The 15,213-nt window shown below is 36.5% G+C and overlaps 1 protein-coding gene across 1 annotated transcript in view; it reads left to right on the forward strand.

Moving 5' to 3' along the window:
- LOC148022003 (two-pore potassium channel 5-like) overlaps positions 1-5,176 on the forward strand; it is a 33,563-nt gene extending 28,387 nt beyond the window's left edge. The window contains exon 2 of the mRNA XM_087697560.1: positions 4,524-5,176. Within this exon, the coding sequence (XP_087553686.1) occupies positions 4,524-4,701 (178 nt within the window). The 3' untranslated portion in view covers positions 4,702-5,176. The remainder of the gene's footprint in view (positions 1-4,523) is intronic.
- Positions 5,177-15,213: the final 10,037 nt, after the last annotated feature.

A 15,213-nucleotide genomic window follows, 5' to 3' on the forward strand; every position in this document is an offset into this window, starting at 1 on the left:
ATTTAATGGAAGAGTCAAGTGCTATCCTTCAAGCCATTCTTAAGTCTTAGAAAGGAGAACTAACATATTCATGAGTAACATATACAAAGCCATAGTAATGAAAAGAGCTGATCAAGAAGCCCAACTATTTCTAGGAGGTGAAGTGGAAAAAGTAAAAGGACTCATTCTACTATAAGACAAAGAAAAAGATTGCATTGAAGATCATCCTCATCTTCAAGTTATATGGTGGCTTTCCCGAGGGACCCTCATTAAGTGACAGAGTCACATCCTTCTTCATGTGACCCTTATCCTCCCACTAGATGTTTGGTATAAGCATGCCTATTTCATTTACCATGTTCTTGATCAGCCCTCTCTTTTTCGCCCTCATCACTAGAGTTGTCATTGCACTATTTTATCCTATTTTCGCATGTAACACTACCATGGTGAGTGCGACCATCGATTGTTTGCAAAATAGGAGAGCCTAGGAACATGGATTGGTGGCATAATATGTCTCATGTGCTAGAGATCTATTGTCTCCCTTGCTAGCACACATGTTTAATAGAGCCCTACATAAGGGGTTTCCCCCTAAGTTGGGGGCCACCGATACCGTAGTACCAATCCATAAGGCAAGTGACCCTATAGAGCCGAACACCTATAGGACAATCATACTTGCCTATACGTTAGGCGAGCTTCATATAGTAGTTGGAAAGGTTGGTTTCAAACAAGGATGATTTACCCTTGACCACATGTTTACCTCGTAAGCCATCATTGGGGAGAGCCAAGCACAAAGATGGAGAATGTATCGTTGCTTTGTGGATATTTGTGAGGCATTGGACATAGAACTAGGAGCCAAGTTGCTACATCAACTCCAAAAACATATAGAATTACCATTATAGATGATATTGGGGATCATCATATTGGAAATAGAGAGAGAGAGTGTTTGGGTGAACACAAGACAGTGAGAAAGAGTGGATAGTAGTTCCACACTCAAAAGATGCAATTGCTAGAATGATAGAATGAAAGTACAATAGGTCTTAAGTAAGTTAGACCTATCCTTAACTCAACTAGGGTTAATTTAATTTTGAACTAATTCTAGAATTGGTGACAACTTATTAATGTAGCTGTGCTCACACTACAACCAACTAACTAAAACATTGGGCACTACCCATAAAATGGGAAAATTCTAATACCCCCTGCAATGCCAATGTGGTAGAAGTATAGGAAGATCAATCACCAAAGGGTAGCAAGTTCAAGAAGTTTCAAAAAGCCTTAAACTTTTCACAAGGAAGTTCTTGGTGAAAATGTTTGCAACATTCTCTTGTGTAGGGACATACATTAAACAGATCTCTCCAGCATAGCATCTCTCTGACATAATGGTAATGTATCTCAATACGTTTCATACGAGCATGAAGCACAAGATTCTGTGCCATTGCAATAGCACTCTGAATGTCAGAAAAAATGGGTGTAGGACCCTCCAAAGACATATGTAGATCAGCCAATAATCTACGCAACCCTACACATTCCACTGTTGCGATGAATGTTTCCCTGTACTCAGCCTCACAAGACAAGGTAGCAACTGTAGGTTGTTTCTCACTTCGCCGTAAAATGCATGAACGGCCTAGAAAGAAACAATGTCCACTAGTAGATTTCCTAGTGTCTAAATCACCAGTCCAATTTGAATTGCCGTAAGCTTGTAAGTGCAAGTCCCCCCCCTAGGAAATAATAAAGCATATGATTGAGTACCTTGCAAATATCTAAAGATCTGCTTGACAGCTTACTAATGTACTTTCCGTGGGCTGTGTGTAAACCTACTCACCTGAGATACTGCATAGTGTATGTTAAGATGTGCATTGCAAAGGTAAATAAGACAGCCAACAGCTTGGTTGCAAATTGCAATATCAGACATCTCTTCACCATTATGCATGGATAGCTTGAGTGCTGGCTCCATAGGAGTGCACATAGGCTTGCAATTTTGCATATTAAATCTATGGAAAAACTTATCCACATATTGCTATTGACATGATGATGCCATGCTGATTTTGGGTGAATTGAATCCCCAAATAGTAGTTTAAAAAACCCATATATGAGATAGCAAAAGTATGTTTCAGTTCAGCCTTAAAATTTGCAATTTTATGCTATTTTGGTCGAGTGAGCAGCATATCATCTACACATAGAATGATAACCCATAGGTCCCCCCATTCATTCTTAGTGAAGAGAGTGGGTGCAGTTGGACTATTTGTGAATCCAATGTTGGCCAAATAAGCATCAATCTTAGCATACCATGCACAAGGAGCTTGCTTTAAACCATAAAGAGCTTTATGTAACTTGCAAACCATGTGCTCTTTGCCTTTCACCACAAACCCCGAAGGTTGTGACACATAAACATCCTCATGTAGGTCACCATTCAAGAATACCGTCTTGATGTCCAATTGATGTACCTTTCGTTCATAATTTGCAGCCATTGCAATAACACCATACTGTACTCATACGGGATGTAGGAGCAAATGTCTCCTCATAATCAATGCCCTTTTTTTGTGCATATCCCTTGGCTACCAAGCGTGCTTTGCACTTGTCTATAGTACCATCAGCCTTGCGCTTTAGTTTATAGAACCATTTGGTTCCAATGGCCTTCTTGCCATGGGGCAACTCAACAAGATCCCATGTATGATTGGCGGCAATAGAATCCAATTCTTCTTGCATGGCTTGCATCCAATGTACATCCTGTTGGGCTTCTTCAAAGGAAGTAGGCTCATCATCATCTAACAGTGAGCTCATAAATGCATATTCGTCATAGAAATCATCTACTTCCGAAAAATCAGCCAAATGAGCCCCCCTTGCATGATATGTTGTATGTCTAGCAGCCCTTCTAGTGTGTTGAGGTAAGAGAGCATCCATTTTACTCTCATAGAGAGTTTGTAACAGCCATCTTGGGACTGTTTTTACTGCATTTATAGCAGCCCTTTCTTGCTGTACTACATGTTCCTTTGTGATACGAAAAGTGAGCTCCTCCTAGGCAGATCGTGCGCTACCTCTGTTAGCTGCTGTACTTCTGCCTGTTCTATCCTTCAAAGACTCCATTATATATTGAAGTCCCTTACTGGTACCTGATGGTAATCTGTGGTAGTTTCTATCTCACAACATTCCAATGATTTCTCTCGTCCCTATGAATGTTGGAGGCATGAACCACCAAGATGTCTACCAAGAACTCCTTGATTCAAAGAGCTCCCAGTGGGATAGCGATACTCCAAACTTGTACTGCTGATGCCAGGACTTTGCCACTGCATTGAGATGTGCTTCAACAGCAACATCACCAACAAAGGTGGGGGACCTTAAACCTACCTAGCTAGTGTATTTGGACCAACATATGACAAAATATAACTGTTGAGGTACTGCACGTACATGATTTCATAGTCTATTGTCACCATTTCATGCTTAAGCATCTCGCCATCCATGTTACAGATGCATGGCTGCTTCTTATTATTGTAACAAATTATAGCTACACTAAGCACTTATTCTTCTCAGTCCATGTTGCAGTCTGTGCTGTATTTCAAATGTAAGGGTCAAGGCTGCATGGAAGAGGATTATCCTCATTCATTACTCTTGGTTGCAGAGAAGGTTATGCACTATGTTCTGGATTGGTTGTGTGTTAATTCTGCTGATATCTTTGCAGTTTCTCTGTGATTTTTATCAAAATTATTAGATGAAAATTTTGAATGGCTCTGCAGTTTTGAGTGTTGCTGCAATCCATAAAAGCAGGAGGGCATGCGCAGGTAAGACTGGGTGTCCCTTGCGAATCCAGTCTCAGCCTCATATCTGGAGATGTTTGTTATTCGATGTCCTACGGTTTACAAGGCAATCGCGTCAAATGTTAACTAGATCATGTTGTGTTGTAAGGTGATATATTCAGGCATGCTGTAGATGAATCACATGTATCGGAGACTTGAGGGTCCTCAAAAACCAATTAAGGGTTCAACAACAGACAAGCTCCTTTACAAGGGGACAGCTACAGGGTTCATACAAGCAAGTTAAAGGATAAGAACTCCTCTGTCTTGCAACCAGTCATTCTGCTGACCGCAAGATAAGAGACACCTAGGATTATGGTTGGGTAAGTCAGAGATGATGCTAAATTTGGAACTTTGAGAAACAAAACTAATAAAACCTGCAGCTCAGGCTAGAGGCATGGTTTTGTAAGTTGGAGATAATGCTAATTCTGAGCTTTGAGAAACATAACTAAAATAATATGATACCTTAATGCGTAAATTTGTTTACCATTGTTGATTACCAGACCTGCAGATCAGCCTAGAGGTCTAGTGGGACATTCAGTTAATTGCCATTAATGTACTCACAGTATAATATGCCATTGGTATGTTCTTGTTACTTGTATTTTCAATGGGTTGGTTTACTTCTTGAGTTCCATTCTTGTTTATTCCTTGCATAGAATCATATCAGAGAGTCTCAAATGATTTGGTTTGTTTTGATTTGTGTATGATGTCTAAATTGGAAACAGACACTAAACTTTCCCTTCTTGATCTTCAACTTTGCAGCAAGTCCGACTTTGTGGTTTACAAACTTAAAGAAATGGGAAAGATTCAGGAAAAGCACATCCTGGAGATATGCAAGCAATTCAGCCGGTTGGACACAGACAACTGTGGGAAAATCACTTTGTCTTGCCTAATCAATCTTCATGAAACCTCTGCTTTGAAACAAAAAGATCTGATGTAAGAGCTGATAGATACGTATGTGCAATGATTGTAATATCTAGCCCTATATTACATTTGCACCTTTGTTTGGGTTGGAAGTAACCCATAATACAAGAATGAAATAGTTTTTGCTAGGAGATGTTTTCTTAGTTATCTATGAAAATATATAAATGAAAAAAGGTGAGCTTTCATTAAGGCTTTCCTAGAGGTTAAAAAGTGAGAAAAGACAAGGGGGCGATTGTCCACTTTTGTTCTTCTAGGGCCTAGGGCTCACCATATGCTCATGTGTATGCATGTGCATATGCACATGTATACACACTCTTGCCTCATTGGCCCTTGGTAGAGAGCCATGAAGGTGGAGGTTTCGACATCTAATTACGAGGATGAGGATCGGCATGAATTGTTAGGTTTGAGGGGCTGTGAGATGGGAGTTGTTGGGTATAAAACTAGAGCTCCACTTGCTACAAATTGTGGACAAGGTGTGAACTTCTCAATCCATGGTAGAAAATTGTAAGATGGTGCATAATTTTCCTTTGTTTCTTGTATGAAATGCCAATGCATTTTTTTCTTTGGATGACTAATGAGTGAGAAGTGCAGTTTTGGTCCTTATAAAGGCTATAAGGTATGTTGAGAGTGGAGAGCATTCATTTGTAAGAGTTGGAAAATAGAAATTTGAGTATGTATGTATATAAATTATTTTAGTGCCTTATCGGAAAAAATGTTTTAAAGGGTATCCTTGTGGTTAATAGAAACAATCTCTCTTTTTCTCTCTCCATTGGTTAGCATAGAAGGATATATATCATGTGCGCGTGTGCGTGCACACACATACAGATAGAGAGATCACATGTTAAGAAGAGAATCCCAAGATCCAAACTTGAAAGAACTTTTGAAGTTGCTATCTCTTGGCCGCTTGGTATTTTAGAAAGGAAAGCCCTCCAACCAATAGAATTCTTTAAAGAGGATGTTGAATTCCTCAATGCTATATGTGGAAATCCCAAATGGATCAAGAAGCAATTGCAAGGATCCTATACGGATATCTTTCCTCATATGTTGTTGGATATTTACCTTCAAGCTAGTGACCACTAATTGTGGTCCTCTAAAATGTGGATGTTGCTAGTTGGTGAAGAAGACATTGCAACAACAAAATAGGATTTTGTAGCTTTAGCAAATGACTATGTTATCACTATATGTACTATTATCTTGAATGGGCCACTTGCTCTATGAATCTTTTTGAGCCTAATATATGTGCAATGAAAGCATATGACAATATATTGTCATTGTCTAGCTATTGTCTTGAATGGGCCACTCATTATGAGTCTTTTTGAGCCTAACATATGTGCTTCATCGCATGGTATCTATATTGCAATAAAGCTAGTTGGGCCCAATAATAACAAGCATTAAATGAAGTTAATCTATGGGTTTTCAATTACTTTTGACCCTTTATAAAAAGCACAAAATAAAAAAGCAGCACAATACTTTGCTTCAATCATGTTGTTTAGTTTATTATACAAAACATGGGCTTCATTTTTGGAGTGGAAAGTCTTAAAGGCTCTATGCTACCATTTTTAAAGAGGATAACCAATCAACGACACGAAGTTATCAAAGCCTCCTTTGTAATCTCATTTGATAGGGAGATGGTTCTCACAACAACTAATAACTTGATAGCCAATTCAAAAGATTGCAACTTTCTTGGAAAACTCCAAGGTGATGGTGTGAAGTTAATGGAAAGGTTCTTTAGTTTGGCCAAGTTTCCAAATCCAACTAGTAAGACATCCACTCAGCTTGGTTTGGAAGTAGGTATTCGCTAGGACACTAATGATTGAAGAATTTTGATTCTAGAATTGTATTCAATCATGCATCAAACAATGTGTTCTCTACTTTTCAAAATGTGAAAATAAATTATATAGTGCTTGGAGATTGTAGTTCAAAATGCTTAACCCTTGATTAAACTTGCAGATTGCTCTCACATAAAAGCTTGATTGCATGGCTCTTTTTGGAAAGCTTGGAATCTTTTGCCAATCATGTTTACTTCAAATGGTAGTTATACTTAATGAATGCCCACAAGTTATGAAAGAAGTACCATTCAATTCAATGCTAGAGTACAGTTGCTAGTTGGCATTAGTAATGATCATATTGGATGATCAAATTAGCTATGAAGCCTTTGTCAATCTTCCAAACTCAACATTTTATTGTAGATTTGATTGATATTACTAAATGCTACAAGGATGTTCACACCATAGGATATCTCATGAAAGTTTTTATTTTGTAACTAGTTTTGCAATGTTGGCTCTTTGGTTGTATTTGTTTAAAGTTTGATAAGTATGGATCTCTTCGGATGTGTAGTATTTATGTAGAAGCTACTTGTACTTTTGGATGTCTTCCTTGTGTGGGCATATGATTATTGTTCTTTGGTTTACCAAATCTAGGATATTTTTCTCGTTAGTGATGCACTTGTGTAGGCATTCTTGTATTTCTTCCTTGGTTGGATATTGGTGCCTAATCACTTGGAAGAATTGTAGAAATGATAGGTCATGAGTATGTCAAATTGAATAGTGGAGGATGTGGCATTGTGCATGTGTCCAATATATTGACGAGGCGATGTGACATTGTTGGTAGAATTTGGTCTGATGGTTGCAAATTGGTGGCAATTGTGTAAGGTCACCAAACAATATTTTGAGCTTTTTGTTAATTAATTGAGTAGAGAGCGTTGGTAGGTGCCAACTATCTGTGGTACTATTATGTCATGTTATTCTTGTCAACATGAACATCTTGTTAATGATAATCACGTTTGCTTCTCTTATTGTGATGAATTGCTCATCTATCTCTTGTAATGATATTGGATAGTATTGTGTACACACATGTATCTTAATTTGGTAGTGGACTATTTTGGAGAGATTGAATAGTATAATTGTGGTTGCTCTTGTACTTGTTGTTAGTAGGACACTTTTATTCTTGGCAATGAAATTTAAATGTGGTAGTGTATAAGAAAGGTTTTCCCATTGCTTGGTGTGCCACTAATAATGTGTAGATTGGATGTTGTATTGATAAGTTGATTGTAGACCGTTTGTTATTATGTTGTTAAAGTGTTACCAAGTATTATTATGAACTCTTTTGTTAAAGTATTGACATGTATTATATTGAACTCTTTTGTCAATTGTTGCAACATCTTGGTTCGTGTTGATGCAACATTGTTATGGTGCTCATTTGATGTTGAAGATGCTATGAATATTGTTGGGTTATCTTTGATGAAGGAGATTTTTTGGATGATCATATTCATTAGTTGGCGGGTCTCATACGATGTGAGTAAATTTCTTTGTGTATACTTAGTGATGTACGTTTTGATGTCTTTCTTGTTTACGATCAGATCATGGAGTTGGCACGCTATAGTATGATTGTGTTGTATTTTCATAACTTATTAGCTCGTTCTTAGATATAAATGTAACTCGCTATAATACTGTGTTGAAGAAAAAATCTTCAATTTGGTAGTCTAGGGGAAAATAGGTGAATCATACTAGTATTTTATGATGTTGGATGTTGTTTCCATAAGTGTCTCATAGAGTGACTTCGAGATTAGATGTATATGTACCTTTGGTGATGATGTAGTTTTTATGGTATTCATAGAATATTAGGCTGTCTAGGCATGATGATTGGACACAGTATAGGTCCATAGGATACATGATATTTCATGTCCTTATGAGCTCTCATTGTTGCATGCTAGCAATGGAGGTATCTAGGTATTCAACAACCTTGCTTCTTGTCATTATTAGAATTTGCATCCAATTCAAGGCCACTTCAGTGGGAGATATTGGCTTAGTAAGTATGTTGATGGAGATTAGTTTTTCCTTTTTCAAATCCAAGTCTTGTAGACCTACTCTCTTGGCATCTTGTGTCTTAATGTTTAATCTATTAGTTGGTTTGGCCTTCATTGCATACTTCAATAGATAGAATGAGATGCATGAGTTTGTTACTTGTTGAATGTTCATGTGTGTTCCCCACAAAGACTAGTAATATTGGGCAGTGCGGCATGACATTACGGTGCTCATATCTGAGATCGTAGTAGATGTATTGTTAGGTTTTAGGATCTATTGTTGGTTCTAGATTGTTGTATGCGACAAATGGAAATCCCTACTTGCACTTTTCATGGTCACTAGTATCAGTTATATAGTAGGTGCAATGACACTCATGAAGTTGTTTTGCCAACATGAGGGCTCTTAATTTTTGTGTTGAATTGCATTGCTGATCATTTGATGGAACATATGTATAGATCTTATTTGTTGTATCATCGATATCTACCTCATGTAAGCATAGGATGACATATAAATGCAATAAGTCTTTATGTTCAATTTTATACCTAATCAAATGATGTTGGACACATCCCATATAAGGAGCTTCCTCAACGGTATACTGATTGAAAAATAGATGGAACCTACTGTGAAAGAGGATAGTGCACTTGATAGGGAAATTTTTCCATGAGAATTTTGGATTGAATTGCTTTGTAATGGCTTTTAATGTGCTTATCTCAACCCACCTTGTACTAGTCACCTCATCTACAGTGAACCTAAGAAGTGAGGCATGTCACACATGACCACCATTGTGATAAGATCCTTTAAGTTACGCTGGTGCAAAGAAGGGGATCCTTCTATTGATACGGGTATGTTGTAGTGGAGTATATGCCTAACCACTTCCTCATTGGAAATCATATTATTTATTCACTTGTAGTTATCAATGTCTCTTTCTCATGCTATTCGGAATTAACATAGCTTGTTGTTTTAGTTGGTATAAGATTAGAATGTAAGGCTTGTGCAAGGTATAGACTGGGCATAGTGTTGACGTGCACATCTTGATGTATTCACTGAGATACATGTTACCATAATATATACCATGACTAAGTGGAAAGAGAAATGGGAATAGTGCATTCTCCAAAAGGTGATATCCAGGTAGGATGAGCTTGTTGCAGGTAAGCTCTCTATTATGAACATTGCTATTCTTTGTAGAAGCCAACTATTGTCTTGCAAGATGATGCATACAAACTCATCTCGATCACCCTTTCAAATGCCTATTGTGAGTATTATTGAGCAAAGTATAACTTGCTCTATTTTCTATTTCTAACTTTGGGCCCAACAGGGACTATTGATGGTGGACTCCTAGAATCCTTTTGGTTGATTGCTTGTTGAGGACATAGAGACCCATCTTTAGATGTGGATGCTCCACTATTGTGATACCATGGTAGATGTTGTCAAGTTTGGTGGATGGATAAGAAGTGTGCATCATTTTGGGAGATGAAAGGATTGTTGTGAATTAATTGTTGATACAATGTTTCATTTGTAATTAATGTTGTCATTTTGAGACAGAGATGGACACATCAATGATGCTTAGAGGCTCTTGTTGTAATAGCTCATCATGGAGAATCCTTTTTGTATAGTCTGGTAATAGGATCACTACGTACTTGTTCCCAAAACTTGTATTTATTCTATATATCTATTACTTGTTTGTGAGACAATGGTTTGAATTATGCATCATAACTACTTTGCACAGTTGAACATATTGTTAGCACACCACCAATGATGCTTGCACATTCGATTGTGCCTAAGATAATTCACATTTTTGTATATCATACCAACTTGTGGCTTATGGTTTTAGTGATTTTTTTTAGATGTCATAGTTTTCTTTTCCTAGAAGCCCTTAATGAAGTCCTATGATTTGGTATTTGCATGAAGTCCATTACTATTGTGTATCCTATTAGCATGAAAATATATATCTGTTAATCACAATAGTATGATTCTATGATTGAATTTACTCTCACATTTTAATTCGTATGCTTGAAAAAGCTAGAAAATATCTTTAGCTATGTCCAAGAAAAATGAAATGTTGCCTCTTTTAAACTACATATTACAGAGCAATACTTATGAGATTTTGGAGCTAACAAGATTTGGTTAGAAACTTGTTGTATAGCTTGACATGTTCTCTTGATAAAGAACACCTTGTAGAACGTAAAATGGAAGATAATAAATTTTCTTGATCAAAATCTAAGATTTGATGATTTGTATGCTTGACTTTTTAAAAAGATATGTTTTGCTTAGGACTCAACTTACAACTTTATAAAAGCATACTAATAAAAAAGATCAAATGAACAAGCATCATATTGAAGAGTCAGCACATGTCACTTCATTGTTTCATAATTATAGGGGAAGGTCCCATTCCCTTGTCTTTGGAAATGACTTTTCTTTGTTTCATGTCACTTCATTGTTTGATAATTATAGGGGAAGGTCCCATTCCCTTGTCTTTGGAAATGACTTTTCTTTGTTTTTATTTACTTTTCTTTACTATAAATGGTGTCAGAAAGGAGAAAAGCTATATTTTAACCTTGTGAAAGATTGTACGCATGAATATTGTAGTTATCTTTGCTAAACTGAAGCCTGTAATGATCATATAGAAGCAAATGAGCAAACCACATGAATTCTTAAGTAAAACAATTATTAATTTCATGTTGGAAAATAATAAAAATATAACTATTAAAACTACTAGTAAATATATCTATATTTATATTAAGTTTTGATGTACAAAAAATGTTAGTTCTATGTTTAAATTAGTTTTTAGCTCTAGTTAAAAAGTGATTACTGCTTCTAAACCCCTATGCCATAGCCTTGCTTATTGTTGTTGGCATATTATTAAACTAATTTTTAGTTTGTTAGTTTAAGTTAATAACTAAGATTTTAAAAATCATAGGCCATCATGCCTAAATGAAGCCTCTCAAACCTAAACTAAGTTTTGAAACTAGTTTGTGACTAAGTAGCAATTAATGATTGTAAAACATAGGCTCCTATATATAAAGATACCTAAACTAAGCCCCACACATCTAAACTATTATCGATTAACTCCTAAAGAGCTTACATATTCCAATGTGCACTTCGCGTGCGTGAAATGCTAGGTACGCTTTGCGGCAGCTTTGCTGCCCCGAAGTGGCGAGCGAAGTTGTCGTGCTATCGCACAAAAACTTTGCTCAACAATCCATTTCTCATATTTCTCTCTCCTCTTTTCCCTCTTTGTTTCTAATTTTTTCTTCACCCTCTCTCTCTCTCTCCTCCCCCAATTCCCTATGTCTAATTCTCTCTCTCCTCTCTCTTTGCCTTCTATTTTAGTTAATTTTTTCTCCTCTCCTGATTCTCTCTCTCTCTCTCTCCTTTGTTTCTCTCCCTGCTTTTATTCTCTCTCTCTCTCTCTCTCTCTCTCCCCCCTCTCTCCTCTCTTTTCCTTCTCTCTCCCTCTCCCCTTTTTTCATTTTTTTTCTTCTTTTCTCTCTTTCTCTTCATTTTTATAAAAAATTTCCTCTCTCTCTCTCTCTCTCTCTCTCTCTCTCTCCCCTTCTTCTCCTTCTTGTTTCACTTTCTTTTCCCTCCCTCAGTCTTTCTTAAAGTATGCAAGTTTATCTTTTCCCTATATATAATTCTCTCTCTTCTTCTCCTTTCTCTCTCTCTCCTTTTATTTTCTCTCTGCCCCATTTTCTTCTCCTTCCCTTTCTCCTAATTTTCCTTTTTTTCTTCTCTCCCTCTCTCTCTTTTAAATTTCATCTTTTCTCTCTCTCTCTCCTCTCTCCTTTTCTCCCTCTCTTCATGAAAAAATATTTAAATTTAAAAAAGACTTTTCTCTTTCCTCTTTTCCCCCATCTCTCTTCCTCTTTTCCTCTTTCTTCTTCTTCTTCTTCTTCTTCTCTCTCTTTCTCTCTCCCCACTTTTATTCTCTCTCTTTCCCCTCTCTCCTCTCTTTTCCTTCTCTCTCCCTCTCCTCCTTTTCCCTTTTTTCTCTTCTTCTCTCTCTCTTCATTCTCTCTTTAAATTTTGTTTTTTTCTCTTTCTTTTGAATTTTATCTTTCCTCTCTCTACAATTCTCTCTCTCTCTCTCTCTCTATGTTTAAATTCTCTCTTCTTCTTCTTCTTCTTCTTTTCTTCTCTCCCCACTTTTCTTCTCTCTATCTCTCTCCCCCTTTTCTTCTCCCCCCTCTTTTCCTTTTTTCTTTTCCTCTTTCTCTCTCTCTCTTTCTCTCTCTCTCTCTCTCTCTCTCTCTCTCTCCTTATTTTTATTTTCCTCTCTATTTGTCTTTTAAGTTTTTTTCTCTCGCTATATATATCTCTCTCTATTTTTCTCTTTCCTCTCTTTCCCTTTCTTTCCCCCTATTTTCTCTCTTTCAAATTATATATTTCCTCTCTCTCTCTCTCTCTCTCTCAGTCAAAAATATATTAAAAAAGTTTAATTTAAAAAAGACTATTCTCTTTTCTCTTTCCCTCCCTCTCTCCATCATTTTCTCTTTCTTTTTATTCTTTTTTTAATCTTTCTCATTCTTCTTCTTTTATCTTCTTCTCAAAGTGTGTGAAAAAATATGTCAATTTTTTAATTAAAATAAAAGTTTAATCTAAGTGTAAGAGAGAGAGAGAGAGAAAGAAAGAAAGAAAGAAAGAAAGTTATATTAACGTTTGTAAAAGGCAAGTTGGCCTATGAGACCAAATGGTTACATACAAAATGTCTGGGAAGTTTTCCAAGTCCTAGTAAAGCTACTATCTGGTGTTATGGTGAACTAGGTGAGTAGGTACAAAATGGTATATTAGACTCAATACTATATATATATATATATATATATATATATATATATATATATATATATATATATATATATATATATATATATATATATATATATATATATATATATAGAGAGAGAGAGAGAGAGAGAGAGAGAGAGAGAGAGAGAGAGAGAGAGAGAGAGAGAGAGAGAGAGAGAGAGAATCTAGGCCCTACACATGAGAGAGAGAGAGGGGGAGGGGAGAGGAGTTTAAATAAAAAGGGGAGGGGGAAAAGAAAGAGAGAGATTATACATGAGAGAGGGGAGGGGGTTTTAATTTAAGAGAGAGAGAAAGAGAACCTAAGCCCTACAATGAGAAGGGGGGGGGGGAGAGAGGGACTTTTAATTAAAAAAGGGAGGGGAAGAGAAAATCAGAGATTATAGGTGAGAGAAAGAGGAGGGGAGGGGGTTTTAATTAAAAAAGGGAGGTTTGGAAAAGGTTGTAAGTTTGGGAAGCCCTTTGGAGGTTCAAGACATTGCGAACCTACAACCAAAATAATACAGTAGTAAGATATTTGTGTTGAATACTATAAGTCATAGTGCCACATGTAATACATTATTACATTACTATACAATATATTGAAAATATGGTTTAATATTGGAACATGTATGTGCATCTCTATATTGGAATTAATGTGGTTCTTATTGTGAGATGTTTAATATGCTATGTTCATATGCCTATAGGATGGTGACTACAATACGGTTTGTAGAAATCTCGTTTCATATTAATAAGTGTTGGGATTCCCTATGATGCTGGGTGTATGCTACAAAGGCATGGCATTACTCGCCTTATTGCAAGACATCCTTCCATAGTCCATGCACTTATGCGATGAGGATGCGGGCACCTACATATGATCATCCGTGTAGACGTTATGATCAATTGCAGACAATTGTCACACGATGTATTCGTAGCCAAGATACGAGCAATCTAGGCGTCGTATAGTCTTGGTGATGTTGGACAAGACATCGCCTTCTCCCCATCACCTTTTGACATTAATACACGATATTATTCCAAGTCTCTTTCTTTAACCCTTACGACACCTCCTCTTTAAACATTAAGGGTCTATCAATCTGTGTAAAAATCACACACTCTCAAGCTATGCAGTACATTTAATGAGAGAATATATGATTCATTGAAGAGGTCAGCCATTAAATATCTTCATTCTTTAATGGACATTAAGGGTCACATTTTCAGTATTATTCTCTTGAAACTTGTAAAATTTCATATTTTTGAATTTTCACACCAAAAGACACTCGTTTATTTCTCAATGTTCATTTTTTGGACCTCTATTCTTTTTCCTTCTTTGCGACATTGTTGCCCCGTTAAGGTTTCTCCACCAAAATGTTTACCAGTACCTCTTCTAGCAACACAAGCATAGGCCCATCATGCAAGTATAAACTTACTATTCAACTAGATCCTGTTTATTCATCTTAGAGGAGTATACACCATTGAGCATTGTTGGACAAGGACGAAGCTAACATGTTATGATTACAAGGAAAGAAGCATGTAGAATTATGGGTGGATGGAAATATTTATACACCGGACCCTTCTATAGGTAAACATCCTCATTTTTACAATATTCACGACTTCATAAGGTACGTTGGAGATGGTTGTGATGGGATTTGGTTATTGTATGAGGTTATATTCTACATCTTATGCATTTAGAGAACATATACATGAAATGAAGGAATCATTAACATTGGCACAAAAAACTATTTCTGAGATAACGAACAAGAATGATGTTCTTGAAAATTCTAACAAGTCATTGCAAGAAAAATTACTACGCTTGAAGGAAACTCCAATAGGATTTAGAGAGAGAAAAAGACCGCTAAAAAGTATAATGGGCTTGTGTAGTCGGGTGAAAAAGAGGAGGCCAAATCTTACAAAGAGATGTGTTTCTAATATTTTAAGCATTAATA

Source organism: Lygodium microphyllum, chromosome 17 (genome assembly GCF_053477565.2).
Source record: "Lygodium microphyllum isolate KBCC chromosome 17, Lygodium_microphyllum_v1.1.10, whole genome shotgun sequence".
NCBI classification, from domain to species: Eukaryota; Viridiplantae; Streptophyta; class Polypodiopsida; order Schizaeales; family Lygodiaceae; genus Lygodium; species Lygodium microphyllum.